Source organism: Thalassophryne amazonica, chromosome 19 (genome assembly GCF_902500255.1).
Source record: "Thalassophryne amazonica chromosome 19, fThaAma1.1, whole genome shotgun sequence".
In the NCBI taxonomy this organism is placed as follows: domain Eukaryota; kingdom Metazoa; phylum Chordata; class Actinopteri; order Batrachoidiformes; family Batrachoididae; genus Thalassophryne; species Thalassophryne amazonica.
Genome location: NC_047121.1, coordinates 47,391,442 through 47,412,974, shown reverse-complemented (window position 1 = coordinate 47,412,974; position 21,533 = coordinate 47,391,442). Strand labels below are relative to the sequence as shown.

The 21,533-nt window shown below is 40.4% G+C and overlaps 1 protein-coding gene across 1 annotated transcript in view; it reads right to left on the bottom strand.

Moving 5' to 3' along the window:
- Positions 1-18,037, bottom strand: part of pacrg (PARK2 co-regulated) — a 348,747-nt gene extending 330,710 nt beyond the window's left edge. The window contains exon 1 of the mRNA XM_034159429.1: positions 17,796-18,037. Within this exon, the coding sequence (XP_034015320.1) occupies positions 17,796-17,864 (69 nt within the window). The 5' untranslated portion in view covers positions 17,865-18,037. The remainder of the gene's footprint in view (positions 1-17,795) is intronic.
- Positions 18,038-21,533: the final 3,496 nt, after the last annotated feature.

Sequence of the window (21,533 nt, the reverse complement as noted above, 5' to 3'; positions counted from 1 at the left end):
GCCACTGTTCATGGAGTAGGCAAAAGTCTAGATGTCCTCTGCATTAGATATTACATGACATAGAGCTAATTAACTATCAAGAGGAAAATAGAGGCTAGAGAAGCAGCAATAAAATGCTCCATTAAAAGCCATATAATTAGTGCAAGCTACAAGGGCTTGAAAGAGAGCATTACAAACACGGAGGCCAGTGTCAGCCAAGCTGTGAGGAATGCAGGCGTAACACACAGAACCAGCAGAGTGCCTATTATAAAGAAGGTTACAGATATGCCACTCAATAGGCACTTCAAAAATGGCCCGCCATCATTTATAAGCTAATCAATCTGATAAATCTTGACAGGAAAATTATAGGCTAAGGCACAAGCACATCTTCTGCCAAATTTATCTATATCTGAAAATTTGGATATTTTCAACATCAAATATAAAGGTTTGTGAACCCTTGAGCTATTTCATGTCTGAATGTTTGAATGATAACAGTAAAAAAAAAAAAAAAAAAATCAGGCTTTTGTGTACAAAAATTTCTAAAATCCCCTATAAACTCACAGTGACAACTAATCTCTACAACATGATATAAATTAAATAAAAATTGAAAAGTCGTAAGTAATGACACTGTTGTGTGTTGGGGGGCTTGGCTGGACACTGTTTTGCGGCTTTTGTGTTTGTTTTCCTTCCCAGGTGGTTTGGGGCTGATCTCTGGGGAGAATGTGCTGCAGAAGAGTCTCTCACCTCTGTCACGGTGATCTGCTGCAACTGTTGCACTCACGTGCGATTCTCTAATCAGGACGATCTATGACACCTGTGACATTCACGTGCAGTTCTGAGGACTCAGCTGGTACCAATGAAGAGATGAAGAACTGCATTTAAGCCAGCAGTGATCTGGGCTTAAGTGCCGGAGAATACGACCCTGTGACGACCGTTTGAGGACGCTGAGGGCCGCTCCAGAAGCTGACATTGCGCCTGTGAAGGAGGACGAGGGTGAGAGGCAAGCGCTGTCAGCACACGTCAGAGAGTACAGTCTTGGGAAAAGCCACCTGGGGGGTGTCAGCGGAACTCCTGAGTCCAGAACGTTTGGGCTCCGATCCGTTGAGGCGCTGGGAGAGCGCGCCGCCTCTTCACCCCACCAGACTCATTCATTTTGTATTTTGTGTATAGCACAGTGGGAAGAAAAATAAATTTGTTTCTTTTGGAACTGCTTCTGGTTATTTAGCGCTGAGTTCAGTCAGACGCTGGACCGCTCCTCAACCTGCGTGCAGACCATAACAGACACTCTTCAGTGTAGCACAAGTAAATCATCACTTTTACAGTCAGTTTTCTTCAAACAAGCCTGGAGATGGATTCCAAGTCACTGAAGATGTCTTGGACTACATTTATTTCAATTATTAAGGAAGTATACAACACCACATCCAACAAATTTGAGTTTGTGATACAACAAAGATGTAGTGGTGGGTGCTATACAGATTGGCTCATTGATTCAAAATGTGCAAATGCCTTCATACAGGCTCATAATGTGGAAGTCCATTTAAGCGTCTAAGTTGCAGCCAATCACACACAAAACACATCACTTGTTATGGTTTTTACAAAGTGCAGAGTTGTGGTTACCTGCAAAAAAATGTCACTACCTTGGTTTACGTGGACCTTAATTGAGAATGTGAAATTACATATATTGTCATTCACACTCTGGAGCAAAAAGTGGTATTAAAGAAGATGATCTAGATGACAAGGACATGCTTTTTCTTAGAGAAAAAGTCACATTAATCAATCACGCTCTCAAACTGAAAAACCACACTCTTAAATAAAGGGGGGAAAAAAATCTAGCCTTCATGCTACCTGGCTCTCAACTTGTTTGCCCTTTGTGGGACAGCCAGAACAACAATGATGAAGATAACTAGGCTACGGTAAGGCTAATCATAATGTTTGAAAAATGTACAGTGGTTTAATTACATTTACTGAGGTCACCATACACACGTTTAGCTTTGAACACTCATTTTCTTCTATTCATTGGTGACATAAAGCAGTTCATTCTTCAGTTCTTTTTGCCTTGTATAAGAACAATTAGTCTTTTAACTTCTGCTTGCTAATGTGGTGTTTGCATTATAAATAACACACCAATCAAAATGTATTTTGCTTCATGTTGCATGAAGCAATAACACCATGCTTCAAAAATAAATCCAAATTATAGACCGATACAACTTATACATGTTTTCCTCTTCATGATATATTTTTGTGCAGATGCAGCAAATAGTCCGGTGCCACGTTAGTCCAGAAAATATAGTAGTTTAAGAGTGTGCACATGCACACACATTTAGAGTATGTGCGAGTCTAAAAGCTAAACTAGATTAGAAAACACTGTGGGGCAGTTCAAGCAGGGCAGGTGAGCAGTCAGACAGAAAAGTGAATTTGCAGCATGCTGCAGACAGCCATTACTTACACATGCATAATGAAAATACAACAACACGAAACAGCCCAGCCAGCATCACGTTTATGTGTACAAGGTCTATTAGAAAAGTGTCCGACCTTATTATTTTTTTCAAAAACCATATGGATTTGAATCATGTGTGATTACATCAGACATGCTTGAACCCTCGTGGGCATGCAAGAGTTTTTTCACGCCTGTCGGTTACGTCATTCGCCTGTGGGCAGTCTTTGAGTGAGGAGTCGCCCACCCTCTCATCGTTTTTTCATTGTTTAGGAATGGCTCAGATTGCTGCTTTGTTTGATAACACATTTTTCAAAAACTGTAAGGCACAACTGAGTGGACACCATTCGATAAATTCAGCTGGTTTTCAGTAAAAATTTTAACGGCTGATGAGAGATTTTGGTCTGGTAGTGTCGCCGTAAGGACGGCCCACGGCGCCTGACGGCGATCTGCGCTTCGAGGCAGCAGTGTCTCGCCGTTTCAAGTCGAAAACTTCCACATTTCAGGCTCTGTTGACCCAGTAAGTCGTCAGAGAACAGAGAACTTTCAGAAGAAGTCGGCATGAGGAGTTTATTCGGACATTCCATTGTTAACGGACATTTTGTAATGAAAGAACGTGCGGGCAGAGTCGCATGTCGGGCCGGACCCGACCGCGGGGGGTCGCGACAGGAAAAACACCTCCGTTGGAAACCTTAACGGGCAAGTTGGAACATGCCCAAGCTGTTAAACAATTTCTCAGTTACTCACTTGTTGAAAGCCATCAAAAGCCGCCTGAATTTTACAAATGGTTTTCAACACGGAGGTGTTTTTCCTGTCGCGGCGCACACAGATTTGCCGAGTCGTCACGGAAACGACTCGGCGAATTTGCGCGCACGTCTTTCATTAAAAAATGTCCTTAAACAGTGGAATGTCCGCATAAAGTCCTCATGCCGGCCTCTTCTGAATCTTCTCTGTTCTCTCACGACGTCCTGGGTGAATTAAGCCTTAAATTAGGATGTTTTCAGCTCGAAACAGGCCGACGACGGTGCCTGGAAACGCTGCACGACGTCCCGCTCCGTGGGAAGTCCTTACACCGACAGAAACACCCCCTAATCTCTCATCAGCCGTTAAACTTTTCACCGAAAACCAGCTTAATTTCTCGAATAGTGTCCACTCAGATATTCCTCACAGGTCCAGAAAAAATGTTGATAAAGTAATGTGCGCCGTCTCGAGCAGCGTGTGAAACAAAGGAATTCAGCCGAGAGGGCGGGACCACATCTCACTCAAGGCCTGCCCACATTGAAATGACGTCACCGACACGCGTGAAAAAACTCACGCATGCGCACGAGGGTTCAACCATGATTGGTGTAATCGCATGTCATTCAAATCCAAATAGTTAAAAAAAAATAAAAGGGTCGGTTTATTGTCTAATAGACCTCGTAGTGCTACAGGAGGTACAGTACATTGTGAGTTCCTGTGTCAGGTAAATGTGTTTCGGCCTACAGGAAAGAATTATTCTGGCTGAGAGTAAATAATAAATAGATTCATCTCCATAAAAGCTTGTAATGATTCTGCCATCATCAACAACTACACTTGCTATTACACAAATTAGATTCATCTGAAATTTGTGGTCATTTTCTCCCTGCTGTGCTCATTATGATACCCTCGTCCTGTGGCGTCTTCACCAGACAGGAAAAGGGTTTTGAGTGTTATGCAGCAGGCTATTACACCAACTTCTAAATTTCTAGATTTAATTACAAATCTAAATTCAATCTAAATGAAAATTAAATTTAATACTGCATTTTAACTAGGTTGTTACTGCAATTTAACGTGAGATTAAGTTTAATCAGGCTGTACTGAAATCGTAGAGTCATTTAAACCCAGACCAAGAATCAATTCTAGACTGTCACTGTCTTAATTTGCTTAGATGGCTTAATTTCTTACCGTCAAAGGCATATTGCTTTTACCCTGCTTTTTTCCTGTATAACACACAGAAATAGAACAGAGAACACAGCACCAAAAATTGTGACAGAATCACCACATCTCTCTTACAGTCTAACTTGTGGACACTCAGAGCACAGGATTACATACAATGTACATTTTTTTATGACATTATATGGCATGTTTCTAAAAAAAACACCCTTTCAGGTAGTGTTACAGAAAAAAGGGAAAGCCCTTCTTAAAGAGACAAAACAGGTGAAGGGAAAAAAATTGAAGAAGCTTCATATCACCACAAACATTTAATCAATTTCATTATCACGCAAAGACCATCACCCCACAAATTTAATTCAAATGTTTGGGGTAAAAACATACAAAACAAGTAATGCACATGAATTCTTACATATCCATATGTATTTTTTAGCCAAATTTGTATATATCCCATGTACTTGTGCACCAGGAGGCACCGATGGAATCACCAATCATCCGAGAGAGAAAGAAAATGTGTTAAGTCATCTTTTGTTATTCTTACCTTCAACCTTACCCTAACTTTAGCCAAGACACAAATGATTGTGTTCATAGAAGTATGCACAAATTACAGAACTTAACCTTTTGTATCATATCAAACAAAGCACATCACAAGACTAGAGCGCCGCACTAATGGCAAAACACCTCTGTTGGAAGCATTACAGGACAAGTTTGAACATGCCCAGCTGTTAAACAATTTCTCGGATACTCACTCGACTGAAAGCCATCGAAAACCGCCTGAATCTTATGAATGGTTATCAACAAGGAGGTGTTTTGCTGTGGCGCCACGCCATGAGCGGCTGGGTGCCGACGCGCAAATCCGTCCGCACGTCTTTCATTACAAAATCTCCTTTAACAGTGGAATGTCCGGATAAACTGCTGATCCCGACCTCTTCTGAAACTTCTCTGTTCTCTCACGACGTCCTGGGTCAACAGAGGCTTAAATTTGGAAGTTTTCAGCTCGAAACAGGCTGACGACAGCGGCTCGGGGTGCAGCGCGCCGTCCGGCTCCATGGGAAGTTCTTAAAGCGACAGTAATACTCCATAATCTCTCATCAGCCCTTAAAATTTTCACCAAAAACCGTCTGAATTTCTCGAATGGTGTCCACTCGGATCTGCCTCACAGTTTCTGAAAAAATTTTGATAAAGCAAAGCACCAGTCTCTCAGCAAGTAGTCAGACAAAGGAATTCTGATGGGAGGGGTGGACTAGTGCTCACTCAAAGCCTGCCCACAGGCGAATGACGCAACCGACAGGCGTGAAAAAACTCACACATGCGCACGAGGGTTCAAGCTTGTCTGACGCAATCACACGTGATTCAAATCCATATAGTTTTTGAAAAAATTAAAAGGTCGGTTTCTTTTCTAATAGACCTCGTATATTCAACTATTTCAATGAGTAGGCTATGTGAAGAAATCTTATAAGTAGATGGCAGGGCCACTCTAATGGTGATGCTGCAGAAACAGGAATACTGGGGTAAATGAGTGCAAATTTTGAAAATTATATTAAAAAAATAGTGTAATTTATTACATTCTGAGAGGAGAACTTCACCATTATCGTTGAGTGCTTTGATCGGTGCACATCTGTGATTCATACATAAATAGTGGTCTGTGTCCTCTTTAATTTTAAGAAAGCTCCAGCCCAAACATGTCCCGGTTCTATGTTCTATTTAAATTAAAAAACAGGCAGACTTGACCCCCCACCCATTGTGTTTTACACTCTCACTCAATTTGCACCTTGCTAATTTCAATTTTTGTAGTTTTACATTTGCACTAATGCATACATTTTGACTTCATTTAGTTGAGCTTCCATTGAGACACTCACTGCATGTGTGAACGTGGGAGATGTTACGCACTCTGTTAGTCACCGTATATACACTCAACAAAAATATAAACGCAACACTTTTGGTTTTGCTCCCATTTTGTATGAGATGAACTCAAAGATCTAAATCTTTTTCCACATACACAATATCACCATTTCTCTCAAATATTGTTCACAAACCAGTCTAAATCTGTGATAGTGAGCACTTCTCCTTTGCTGAGATAATCCATCCCACCTCACAGGTGTGCCATATCAAGATGCTGATTAGACACCACGATTAGTGCACAGGTGTGCCTTAGACTGTCCACAATAAAAGGCCACTCTGAAAGGTGCAGTTTTATCACACAGCACAATGCCACAGATGTCGCAAGATTTGAGGGAGCGTGCAGTTGGCATGCTGACAGCAGGAATGTCAACCAGAGCTGTTGCTCGTGTATTGAATGTTCATGTCTCTACCATAAGCAGGCTCCAAAGGCGTTTCAGAGAATTTGGCAGTACATCCAACCAGCCTCACAACCGCAGACCACCTGTAACCACACCAGCCCAGGACCTCCACATCCAGCATGTTCACCTCCAAGATCGTCTGAGACCAGCCACTCAGACAGCTGCTGAAACAATCGGTTTGCATAACCAAAGAATTTCTGCACAAACTGTCAGAAACCGTCTCAGGGAAGCTCATCTGCATGCTCGTCGTCCTCATCGGGGTCTCAACCTGACTCCAGTTCGTCGTCGTAACCGACTTGAGTGGGCAAATGCTCACATTCGCTGGCGTTTGGCACGTTGGAGAGGTGTTCTCTTCACGGATGATGCGAAGGAGATGTGTTGCACTGCATGAGGCAAATGGTGGTCACACCAGATACTGACTGGTATCCCCCCCCAATAAAACAAAACTGCACCTTTCAGAGTGGCCTTTCATTGTGGGCAGTCTAAGGCACACCTGTGCACTAATCATGGTGTCTAATCAGCATCTTGGTATGGCACACCTGTGAGGTGGGATGGATTATCTCAGCAAAGGAGAAGTGCTCACTATCACAGATTTAGACTGGTTTGTGAACAATATTTGAGGGAAATGGTGATATTGTGTATGTGGAAAAAGTTTTAGATCTTTGAGTTCATCTCATACAAAATGGGAGCAAAACCAAAAGTGTTGCGTTTATATTTTTGTTGAGTATATTTTTGCTTCTCCACATCTGATCATTGCTCTGCAGAGCCAAGAATCGTAAATGTCAATCAGAATGCTGTAAATCATCTTGAGTATATTAGATGGTAATTTTGCAGTTCGCCGATAACTACTGAGAGGGCTGCAAACTTCATTAACTATACATTCTACTGCCTCCTTTAGCTGTTATTTTGATATTCATGTTAGATTTAAATGTATCATAAGTAGTTTCATCTCATGACTTGTTAAACTAAGGCTTTCTCAAAGAATTGGTCAGATGTAGAGGTACAGATCGAGAGAAGGCGCCAAAGTGAGAATAGACATACTCTGTCTACTCAGGTATATAATGATGATTCTACAAGGGAGGACAAGAATAAGCTATGGAGGTCACGTTTAGTAGCTTAGACTGACTGAAGGTTAATGTAACGGAATTTCATAAAAGATAATTAGTTGTTCATGGTTTTCAAACTTAGCTGAAAAGCTAATACACTAACAAAAAAGTGACGTTTACTAATTAGCTGAACTCTGCCCACCAATGTGTAACTTCATACCCATCGTTATCACATGACACTATGCACTTGTCTTTGTGCTCTTTTGTCAAAACTGTTATTTTTGTTACCTATGTGGAATAAGCCTTTGACATAGAAAATAACATCTTTGTTCAAAGGGTGATGACCTACCAGAATTTTTCTTTCCTCTTTAAACGATGGGATGAATCACTCAGGCAAAAAAAAAAAGAAAAAAAAAGGGGGAGAACATTACATGAGCCTGAACTATTGATTCAATTTCTATGACCACAAATACTTTAAAGCAAAATAAGCTGATGCATCAAGTCCCCATACCCTTTCAAGGCTTGAAATGGCCTTGTCGTTACCTACAAATCACAGCTCTCCACAAAGCTGTCCTCTCTGGAGTGATAAGTCAGTGACCACAGGGGAGGAAAAAACAGAAGCCAACAGACATGAGCAAGCCTCTGAAAAAAATGTAACGTTTTTGTTGAGGATTTAGCCGATGGTATAGTGTAAGAGTATCATTCATGTTCCAGACACAGCAGAACCTGTGCGGAGAGGGTGAATATCAAAGGCCTTTGCACGAGCCTTCATTGAGAAGAATCTTGACAGCAGATTTGTTTATGACCGTCAAAAAAGGCAGGAGGAAGTCAGTGAGAGCTTTCCCATTTTTGCAACTGACGGCAGAACCTGACAGAAAAAATATACACCGACAGGTGCACTTTTAATCTCAAGTACATGTATTTATTGTTATCATAATACTACAGCTCTTCCCCTACTTTGAAAGGATAGCATACACAGCTAAACAGCAGTGAGCAGTTTAGCTGGTCAAAGAGGGGCCTAAAAGTGTCTTCAAACAGCATTTTTGCATATATTATATATATATATATATATATATATATATATATATATATATATATATATATATATATATATATACACACACATACGCACAACCCCGATTCCAATGAAGTTGGGATGTTGTGTGAAATGTATATAAAAACAGAATACAATGATTTGCAAATCATCTTCCACCTATATTCAATTGAATACACCAAAGACAAGATATTTAATGTTCAAACTGATAAACTTTATTGTTTTTGTGCAAATATTTGCTCATTTTGAAATGGATGCCTGCAACACGTTTCAAAAAGGCTGGCACAGTGGTATGTTACGTCACCTTTCCTTCTAACAACACTCAATAAGCCTTTGGTAACTGAGGACACTAATTGTTGAAGCTTTGTAGGTGGAATTTTTTCCATTCTTGCTTGATGTATGACTTCACTTGTTCAACAGTCTGGGGTCTGTGTTGTCGTATTTTGTGCTTCATAATGCGCCACACATTTCAATGGGTGACAGGTTTGGACTGCAGGCAGGCCAATCTAGCACCCGCACTCTTTTACTATGAAGCCATGCTGTTGGCTTGCCATTGTCTTGCTGAAATAAGCAGGGACGTCCCTGAAAAAGACGTTGCTTGGGAGGCAGCATGTGTTGCTCCAAAACCTGGATGTACCTTTCAGCATTGATGGTGCCATCACCGATGTGTAACTTGCCCATGCCATGGGCACCAACACACCCCCATACCGTCACAGATGCTGGGTGTTGAACTTTGCGCTGGTAACAATCTGGATGGTCTTTTTCCTCTTTTGTCCAGAAGACACGACGTCCATGATTTCTAAAAACAATCTGAAATGTGGACTCATCAGACCACAGCTTTTCCACTTTGCCTCTGTCCATTTCAAATGAGCTCGGGGCCCAGAGAAGGCGGTGGTGTTTCTGGATGTTGTTGATGTATGGCTTTCGCTTTGCATGGTAGAGTTTTAACTTGCACTTGTAGATGTAGCGACGAACTGTGCGGGGAGTGACTATTGACCCGGCAGCCAGCTGCTGTCTCTCTCTCTACCTGGTGTGATGGTCTGTCAGACTGGGCGAGTCACAGCTCTTTCCTCGGCTACATTGACAAACAGCAGAAGTCCACTCCTTCTTCTGTGTTTCCCTCAGACTCGCACTGGGTGTTTCGCTTTTTAATTTGCTTTTTTTTTTTCGCTTCACAAACACGGTAACTTAAATAAAATAATAATAAAAAACTGACTCTGAAGCTTGCATTTTCAACCTCCAGCTGAAATGCATCTCATCTGCTGAATTGCAGAGAAAGAGGGATTAAAAAAAAAAAAACACTCACACAGATTTTTTTTTTTTCCAGCCATATCCCATTGACATGTCAACACTTTGGCACAGCGACATTCTGCAATTGCTTATGGAAAGCCCTGGACTATTGATGTATAAAAACACACAGCGACATTGTGCAATTGCTTACGGAGAGCCCTGGACTATTGATGTATAAAAACGCAAAGGTGCTTTTTATACAATTACTCGATTAATCACCACAATAATCAACAGAATACTCGATTACTAAAATAATCGATAGCTGCAGCCTTACTGCCAAGTGACTCAAAGTCCTCTCAAAGAGCTCCTAACATAGCCTAAAATTTCCCGGCAAGGAATCTTAGCTTAAAAGTGAACCAGGAGGTGTCCGAGAGCAGCTCTGAGCAAGGACGGACAAAAACTCCTATCTTTGTGAAAAGGCAGGATTGACCCCATTGCTAGGTATGACGCAGTCATACACAGTCCTCTAAGAGTGACTGGTTGGCATGGAAAGGGGAGAAATAAAAAAAACAAATGTGCTCCATCCTCCTAGTTATGAATGGACAGTAAAATCAACCGATCATATAAGTATAACCTGAACTGCATTAAGATGTGTAATCATGAGGATAACTTAACGTCATGCTGATGAAACTCCATGCATCCATTTTCTTCCACTTTATCCGGAGTCGGGTCGCGGGGGCAGCAGCTCAAGCAAAGCCGCCCAGACCTCCCGATCCACACACACCTCCCCCGGCTCCTCCGGGGGAACCCCAAGGCCTTTCCAAGCCAGCCGAGAGACGTAGTCCCTCCAGCGTGTCCTGGGTCTTCCCCGGGGCCACTTCAACTGGCTCCTTTCGACGTGGAGGAGCAGTGGCTCGACTCCGAGCTCCTCCTGAGTGACCAAGCTCCTCACCCTATCTCTAAGGGAGCGCCCAGCCACCCTTCGGAGGAAACTCATCTCGGCCGTTTGTACTCGCGATCTCGAACATTCTAAGAAATCTCTAAGAATTTGAGGAATTCTAAGATTTTTTTCTTAGAATAACGTCACTAGCAGCTGTATTTGCCTTAGGCTGCTTCGTGGAGATGGACCCTGGACTTTAATTTGAGAAGAGGAGTTCATCAGAAAAACTACCTGCTGAGGTGATCAGTTGCAAGCAAAACCCTGCACCATCCTGCCTCCTTCATGGCACACTCTTGCCCACGCCTGCTTTGTAACATAACTGTAACAAGAGCTGGTCCCCAAACCACAGCAGTCATATCCAGCTGCAGCAGGAAATGGCTTAGTTTGCCTCAAATGTCTGCAGTGACACATATCATGTAACCCTCATAGAACCCCCAAGATACAACTGACTCCACAAAACTTTGTCCAATGCTGTCAAACTATGGTATTCATGCAAATACTGCATTTGCAAGTACTGATTAATGAAACAAGCAAAGAATGAGTATGTACACCCTACACTGACCGCAGCCTTTGAATATGAAATTCAAAAACAGTGTTATCCCAGTTCATTCATTTGTGTTTTTTTATGTTTCAAAATCAGAATGTGTAAATCAACAGGAATGTTTTGAAGCATTTGTTTCAAATCAACTGGAGATGTTTTTTGTTTCATTTAGCCCAACTCTTGATGTCTTTCGTTTGATACAGACTACAGAAAAAAAATGTTCAAAACAGGTTTAGCAACGTTCTGTAGCAGTGTCTCAAGTCAGCAATAACTGTAGTACAGACAGATTCCTGAACTGGCCCCAACGACATGTTCAATGTATTTTTTTAATTCCAGTTTTACTTTCCCGTTGTGCTAGATATTGTTATCCTGAATTTTGCACAAGTGGCAGGCATCATGTTTCTCTTTACAGTTGCTGGCTTGTTAGCTGGGCATAATGGAGCATCAAGTAAACAATGTGTCCACTGCTCAGGGGACACATGAGAGTTTCTGCCACAGCTTTTTGGAATTTTTTATAATTTATCTGCCATTCAGGAACCATCTAGCAGGTGGCAAAAATGACTGGAAATTACACAAGCAAAACAAAGTTGCCTTTTCATCTGATCTGGGGCATCAGAGTTCACCAAATATAACAGCGTTTGTCCTCATTATATGTTCTTTTATCAAGACGAATTACAAGACGATAGCATGAAGCGTTTTTGAGTTATTGTCTACATACGTTGGCTGGGATGGATGAAGTCACTCACCCACTTATCTACATTTTTACTATAATTTTAAGCCTTGTAATGTGCAGATACCTGTACAGTCAACTGTTGCTGTCAGTCAGGGTTGGGTAGCTTCAGTCTGGAGTGAGACTGTGTTGCACTCACTTGTGTGTTAATGTGAACACACAGTGATTGCTTTATAAGACATTAGTTCTACCGATCATTATTTGTTATGAACAGTCCTGTCACTCTGGTCTGATTGTGTAAATATTTGATTCAACAGAAAACATTGTAGACAGAAAAATGATCACAAAATTATAATTTTCCCATTCTTTGAAATTTGACTCTGCATAAAAATTGATTAACTGTCCAGCCGTAGGTAAAGTATTGCGTTGTTATGAGTCAGATAATTTAAGCAGGCAGGAATACGAACTGACTTGATGAATTTTGTCATAAGTGAGCAGACAAAGGATATTTGTTAAACACAAATGAAGGAACGGATGCATATCAATGGACAAGTTGCGATTTCATCACTCTGCTTGAACTGATATGATGTTTGATATAAACCTTTCTCAAATTGCACTTACTGCCAGATCTGTGTACTTCGACTTTTAAATTGGTGCTCAGTTTCACCTTGCAAAGTCAAAGCTGTCAATACAGATGGCGTCAAAACAAAACACCAAAATAGATAAATGCATGGAACATCCTAAAAAGTACAAATGCTTTTGTTTTCCCTGACGTAAAACAATGTGTGCAAGCCTAGTTTGGAAATTATTTCTTACATCATTAACCACCTGTCTTTATTTCCTCCATTTCAGTGAGGTAGTCTAATCAAGAACTCAGAGTTGCCTATAAAAAAGAAGAAAAAAAAAAACACTGTAGGTTTGGGATAATTACCTGAGAGATCAAGAAAGTGAGCGCATAAGAACGCCTCAATCTGTCAGCTGAAGCAACACGAGAATCTGTGACATGCTTTGTTGCTCAACAGACAACTGCTTCTGTGAAAAGGTGTCAAGTGACAATTAAAAGCAAGAGAATGTAGTATGTGAGCCATCACAGACCATGTTTGCTATATATGATTGTGCAACACCCCAAAGACAATCACACTTTTCTCCTCACCCAAACTGAAATTCAATATTCTTTTCGAATGACAAAGCAAGAACAACATGTGAAAATGTCAAGTACACATAATGTATTACACACAAATTAGTCACAATCTGTCAACACAAAAGCAGCAGCAAGGAAAGGCACTAATTAACATGCACAATAATTGTAATATTCCACTGACACTGAGACATTTTCCCCGTACTCAACAACACACAGGTAATGATTAGCTCTTGTTTACGTGTGCCACAGAAAGGTTGCCTGGCTACAGGTGCTGTGGACAGGTTTGTTTTCTTCATCAGTTTACACTCTGCGGTCTCAGCTGTTCTTATTGCATACCAAGTATTTCGGGGTACAATCACAGACTATAAATGTAGCACACAAACCCTCCATGATATCACCCACAGATGTTCTGAGGAGCGGTTTAGTAGCTCAAATGGGGCAGCTACACATGTCACCATGCTGGCAGTGCTGGACTCTGCCAAACCCAACAAATTTATAAATTAGTATTTGACACAAAGCAGAAAGTTTGACCACATTACACCCATTTTGTCATCTCTTCACTGGCTTCCTGTCCCTGTGAGATCAGATTTTAAGGTTCTGCTTCTAGCCTATAAAACTGTTCACGGGCTGGCACCTCCCTACTTAGCTAACCTAATTAAACCCTACGTACCGGCCCGGGCTTTGCGTTCTCAGGATGCAGGACTACTTTGTGTCCCTAGGGTGAATAAAAAGCCTATGGGTCACCGAGCTTTCTCTTATCGTGCCCCTGTTCTGTGGAATGATCTCCCTGCGTCAATAAAACAGTCAGATTCTGTAGAGACTTTCAAGTCCAGACTTAAGATGCACTTATTTTCCCTTTTGTATGGCTAGCATACTGGCATAGTATGTTACTACGCTTTTTATTCTTTTAATTTCATTTTATTAGGAAATGGAGCGGGCTGCGGCCTCAGCTTTATCTAAATTCTGGGTCTTTTAGTGAAGTTTAGGGCTAGTGGCCGGCGATCACCTTAGTATTTCTTTTGTTTTTCTTGTTACTTAATGCTGACAAATTATACTGTATTTGTTGTCTTTCTGATGCCTGATTCAACTCAGAATCTTAAGTAAAGTAGAGACCTACCTTCCAGCTTGTGCTTTTGAGCGAGTTATTCATTTGTTCATAATATCTCGTTATTGCACTTGTAATAACAATGACAATAAATCTCATCCATCCATATTACTGTAACTCGCTCTACTATGTGCTGGATCAGTCCTCTCTAAGGCGTCTGCAGCAAGTCCAGAATGCTGCTGAGTAAATGAATGCTTCATTTACTCAGTTTAGTCCAATCCACACCTTTGTGAGTACACAAAAGAATCAGTGCATCATCCTTCTAAACACCAAGCACAGACAGAACCAGTCCAACTACTAATCTATGTTTTGGCACCAAATGACATTTTTACTTTAGTGATCAATACATCCATCAATAAAGAATAATGTGCTCCACTATCCAAACCTATTACACTTCCCTGATCCATCTTCATTTGCAGTAAATGACCCAACTTGACTGTGTTTGGAAATTAGTCTGCTACTTCAATTTAGTGTAACCACACTGAAGGTCCAGGACAAGGACTGCTCGGCAACAGCCAGGATGCTTCCAACAGTAAAAGGGCACCAGAACAGCAATGAGCATGTCACAGCTGCGTAACTTCATCAAAATGACAGATAAAAGCTACAATAGCTCAGCAAATAAACAATGACCTTTTAGAAGCGAAATATGAGCAGTGAGCACTCAAATCATATACTGGGTACATCTCAAACAATTCTGCAAGCTTTTATGCAAATATGTTTAATGCAAGTTCAAAAGAAAAAAGTATTTGTAATTCTCTATTATATGGTTCCTGAATTTCACTGTGCAAAAATCACAGCACAGCAGCTTTCGAATGGGTTCTGTGTCAGTTTAGTCAATACACAGTACTGTCCAAATGTTTCTGGTACATTTACTGTACCAAACCCTTTTAAAAAATAATGAAAAACTCCAAGTATTTATTAATGCACACAATTCTGGAAAATGCGTAACCATACATCACCAGTACTGCTATTATTAGACCTTTGTCTGACTTCTGATATGGCTGCATATTGGTGTAGACTTGAAAATTACTTTGGTATTTCTGGATGAGTTATCTTGAGCCTAAGAACATATTTAACAAAAAAATCACAGTGTCTCTCTTTAATGACACATCAAAATTTTCTGTAATGAATGGCCGCAGGGCTTTATTGTCAGCCTATTTTCCTTTTAACCTCCTAATCAGCATAGTAGGGGAAAATTTTCACTGCTATGCTGATGACACATTGCTTTATACATCTGTCAAGGAAGATCTCATGTTCTGAATTTGGTGAGATAAAACTTCCTGATTTTGAACCCTGAGAAGGCTAAGATGATGGTGACTGACTGTGCTTGACATAGATATCAGCATAGCTAATTACCATTGTCATTGTTCCCTTAATAATTGGGAACCATACACAAAAAGCTTTGTAATTTACTGCACTGTTCACCTGATGTTGTTGTGATTACGCCAAACTAAAGCTGACAAGCTTATATTGATTACAACCCCTGGCAATAATTATGGAATCACCGGCCTCAGAGGATGTTCATTCAGTTGTTTAATTTTGTAGAAAAAAAGCAGATCACAGACATGACACAAAACTAAAGTCATTTCAAATGGCAACTTTCTGGCTTTAAGAAACACTATAAGAAATCAGGGAAAACAACTGTGGCAGTCAGTAACGGTTACTTTTTTAGACCAAGCAGAGGGAAAAAATATGGACTCACTCAATTCTGAGGAATAAATTATGGAATCACCCTGTAAATTTTCATCCTCAAAACTAACACCTGCATCAAATCAGATCTGCTCGTTAGTCTGCATCTAAAAAGGAGTGATCACACCTTGGAGAGCTGTTGCACCAAGTGGACTGACATGAATCATGGCTCCAACACGAGAGATGTCAATTGAAACAAAGGAGAGGATTATCAAACTCTTAAAAGAGGGTAAATCATCACGCAATGTTGCAAAAAGATGTTGGTTGTTCACAGTCAGCTGTGTCTAAACTCTGGACCAAATACAAACAACATGGGAAGGTTGTTAAAGGCAAACATACTGGTAGACCAAGGAAGACATCAAAGCGTCAAGACAGAAAACTTAAAGCAATATGTCTCAAAAATCGAAAATGCACAACAAAACAAATGAGGAACGAATGGGAGGAAACTGGAGTCAACATCTGTGACCAAACTGTAAGAAACCGCCTAAAGGAAATGGGATTTACATGCAGAAAAGCTAAACGAAAGCCATCATTAACACCTAAACAGAAAAAAACAAGGTTACAATGGGCTAAGGAAAAGCAATCGTGGACTGTGGATGACTGGATGAAAGTCATATTCAGTGATGAATCTCGAATCTGCATTAGGCAAGGTGATGATGCTGGAACTTTTGTTTGGTGCCGTTCCAATGAGATTTATAAAGGTGACTGCCTGAAGAGAACATGTAAATTTCCACAGTCAGTGATGATATGGGGCTGCATGTCAGGTAACGGCACTGGGGAGATGGCCGTCATTACATCATCAATAAATGCACAAGTTTACTTTGATATTTTGGACACTTTACTTATCCCATCAATTGAAAGGATGTTTGGGGATGATGAAATCATTTCTCAAGATGATAATGCATCTTGCCATAGAGCAAAAACTGTGAAAACATTCCTTGCAAAAAGACACATAGGGTTAATGTCATGGCCTGCAAATAGTCCGGATCTTAATCCAATTGAAAATCTTTGGTGGAAGTTGAAGAAAATGGTCCATGACAAGGCTCCAACCTGCAAAGCTGATCTGGCAACAGCAATCAGAGAAAGTTGGAGCCAGATTGATGAAGAGTACTGTTTGTCACTCATTAAGTTCATGCCTCAGAGACTGCAAGCTGTTATAAAAGCCAGAGGTGGTGCAACAAAATACTAGTGATGTGTTGGAGCGTTCTTTTGTTTTTCATGATTCCATAATTTTTTCCTCAGAATTGAGTGATTCCATATTTTTTCCCTCTGCTTGGTCTAAAAAAGTAACCATTACTGACTGCCACAATTTTTTTTTCCTGATTTCTTATAGTGTTTCTTAAAGCCAGAAAGTTGCCATTTGAAATGACTTTAGTTTTGTGTCATGTCTATGATCTGCTTTTTTTCTACAAAATTAAACAACTGAATGAACATCCTCCGAGGCCGGTGATTCCATAATTTTTTGCCAGGGGTTGTAGGAGGTAATTATTTTGACAATCCGAATTCAGCCATTGTATCTTTTGGAGACATGGTCGGTTTTCTTGAAATGTATCTGTTGCTACATTGTGAGTAAAAAGAGAGACTGTAAAATGGTAATAGCATCTTCCCCTCTGCGGGAAACTTTCTCTGTATTATTTAATTAAAACTCCCACATGGCTCGCGAACTAGGCAGGTGTGTCACTAAATAATAGCCAAGCAAAAAGTCAGATACACTGTCGACTATCAAACATTCGCTGAAAGTCAAAAAGCTCCACTCACCACGGCATTCTTCATGTTGGCTTTTATGGTGAAACCTTCAGCTTTCATCACCTTCTTTTCCTTTGGCATTTATGTAAGCTATGCGTCGCGTCTCTGCAGAAGTTTTGTTGAACTCTAATGAAACACTGAATCGAGACTTGCTTCAAAATCCAAATAAGTCACGACACTTATTTTATTTCAGTCTGTTATAAACATAATGTACAGATTTGCGTGAAATAAATTTAAAAGTAAGAGAAATGCTGTTAAATGTCAGTTCTTTTAATATATATATATATTTATTTATATATTATTGTTGGAGCGAAAACTCTGTGTTTATGTGTTTGTGTTGCTATGCAACTGCAAGAAGGCTTCAAAGGGGTTGCTGCGGTCTTGTTACTATAGAAACTCCAGGGCACTGCTAAAAAAAAATGTGCCAAGTGTCGTAAACATTCTGTACATGATTCTGAAGTGAGGTTTTGTTTCACCATTTATCCTTTTAATTTGATTGGTTCTTTTATTGAAATATTAAAGTGCTAGATAGATAGATAGATAGATAGATAGATAGATAGATAGATAGATAGATAGATAGATAGATAGATAGATAGATAGATAGATAGATAGATAGATAGATAGATAGATAATGTTTTTTGATGATTTTATTCATTTTTATCAGTCATTTGACAGAAAATATAATTTGAAAGTGTTCATATTTTATTCTGTTAAAATTAAATGTGAGATTTTCGCTTTTTCATTGAAAATTCCATGCAATTGCACTGTCAACGGAGAGAGAAAAAAACCTTCTTGTACACATGCCGCCTGTTATATGACAGCAGTAGGACAACAGTCATCGTTCAATGATAAAATGATTGTTAAAGCTAATTAAATAATACCCAAGTGTCTTATAAACTGCAGACCACCTAAATGACATTAAAGTGGTTTATAACTTAAACATTTCATAGTTTTTAATATGAAAAGTCACAAGTTTACTGTTTTATTTTTATAATACAATTGTAGAAGGCATTTTTCATTGTTCAAAAATTTTCTGTGCAGTACATGTGCCCAAAACAATGCAAAGAAATAAATGTCGGGGTTTATTTTTTATGTATTCACAACATAGTTGTTTATTTTGCATCATTTTCCCATATTCATATGGAATCACTGTGCCCAGTAGTTAAATAGTTTTGAGGTTCTGTATCTTGCTTTGAGGTACTTTGACACTCAGCCAGGGTTTAAACCCCCTAAAAGGGTTAATGGACATCAAAACCACCTAAGCTATATCCTTTAGCATTTGACAAGGGGAGACTCAATTCAGTTTAATTTATTTATACAGCACCAAATCACAACAGAAGTTGTACCAAGGTGATACACACGTGTAAGGTTTAAACCTTACCCAACCCGTGAGCAAGCAAATTGGCAACAATGGCAAGGAAAACCTCCTTCAGGCACTATTTGTTTATAGGACGAAACCTCGAGCAGACTATACTCAGTGGGGTGACCATGTGCTTTGGCCATACTAAGAAAAACAAGGAAATAAAATTAAAGCACAACAAGGAATTATTAAACAAGGGAAGAGAAAAACGATTTGACAAAGCAACCGTGTACAAATTGAGTCCCGATGTCACTTGATCCTGGTCTCGATTTTTCATATAAATGACAAACTGATATCAAGTCTGCCGAACACATTTCCAGTAAACTCCTATGTCAAATTCTTAGTCTGTTAATTATTTCCAGGGAGTTACAGTTCCAACCTAATGGCAAACGAAGCAACTTTAAATATGCTGACAGCGTGATCCCCTGCCACCACCTTTCTATCTTAAACACAGAGGATCGATGACGTGGTCAGCTCATCAATATGTTCATGCTGGTTCATGCTATCGATGAGTTCACGTGCTCTTTGTGTGGCAGGCAGACTCAAGGTTTCGACTCTCAATGAGCCGGTTAGAAAACGACCTGAACATTGAATCACTCCAATTTGGGAATGTGGCACTTTTAATCTTCCACTCGTTTTTGCCTCTGGAGACTTTCTTGGGTGAAGCGGTGCAACTGTTATTAATCTTCAGCACACAGGCAATTTCTCTAAAAGCTGGTATTTGTTTTTTATGGCTCCATTGAGAGTGGAGGGTATAGCAGCAGGGAGGGAGACCGTAAACAAGGTATGCAGGGAAGGCAAGTTATGTCCCTGTCAGCATTCAGCGCTGGTCTCTCTTTCTCCCTCACCCGCTCTCTGCTTCCCCTTGGAGGATTAAAAAGAGGAAGAGGAGAGTTTTCTGAAAGCAAACCGAGCAAACTGGAGCGTCAGCATGAATTCAGCTGAACTGAGAAATGATTGTTCAAACTGCACTATCTCACTCCTATTAGAGTGTGGTGAGGAGAGGAGCTTGTCTTTGTGGGAACAGACTTTGCAGGAATGATGTGTGACATACAAACTATGCTGTTAGATTTGCCAGGTTCTTGGATTTTGAATACATGCAAGTGTGCATTTTTACTTTTTGCCAGGCTGCCAGTTTTGGTCACCACATGGTTACAGTTAAAAGCACAGTTTCTTATAGGTGCTGCTAGAGGACACACATGGACTGTTGAAGGTGTGTTTGCAGTTTTCAGCCACTAATGACCATGGCGATGAAGACATAAGGGAGGGGGGAATGTCTCAGTGACACAGTATGTCATATTTTTTGTGCATCTACAATTTATTTTCATCATAGCGCGCCTTGTCTGATCTCCAGCTCATTTGCTGGATCACCTTCAGGCTTAGCAGCCATTGTCCACTGTATGGGAAAACAGCAATTATGATATCATTAGAGCAGAAACTGGTATGTACAAAGCAGATGACCTGGAGGAGTCAGCACAAGAACTTCAGCAGAAAAAGCAGCACAGAGACGGTTGCCCCCCAATTACCATAAAGCCAGGCAAACAGCTATTAGAATTGGGTGGTAGATGATGTTTGTTGGTTTTAACAGTTTGGGATGAAAACACTATAGGTAAAGGGTGAGTCATACTTTTACTGAGCTTCATGGATGTGCTCGTTAGAGGTGCACATGGGGAGGTAGGGTGGCCAGGTTTTTATACCTTCCCCAACTATTAGCCAGGTACCCCTTGTACTGCTGGGTGGGCAGTAGGAGGGGAATCAGGTGACAATTCCCAGCCGGGACTTGAACCAGCCCCCTTCTGTACAGACTACTCCAGACAATGACACCATACATTATCATACTGTACCATACTGTTTGGATTTATTAATGATTGATGTAAATGAAGTCTAAGACAGATTCTGTGATATGGAATTCTTCATGTTTCCATCCCCTGACTTATTTATGGAAAACTGGCTGTAAATGTGATGATTTGCATCATCCTCATGTTTAGTTTTTGCAATGACTTATGGCTGTTGAAAATGAAGAGAATGTGCTTAAACATATCTGATTGCTAAATGGTTAATATGATATTTTTGTTAAACCCCTTGGATTGAAGCTAAAAGTTAGTATTACAATCACATCTTGATTTCAGCTCCATTGTGGTGATGTACAGAAGCAAAACACTGTTTACCTTACTATTTCACTGCTTCATCTCAGGGAGCTTTGGTGGCCACTGTCCACTCGTGCACACTGATAAGTTGGTGGTGGTCCATTAACTTGTCAGAGAACCTTGATCTTGCATCCACTTTCAAGTGCCATCCTGAGTGATTTCAGTTTATGAACACAACTCCCCCGTGACTAACTGGTAAACTTAATTCAACCCTTTGCACTCAGCACCCTGGGTTGCACTGGA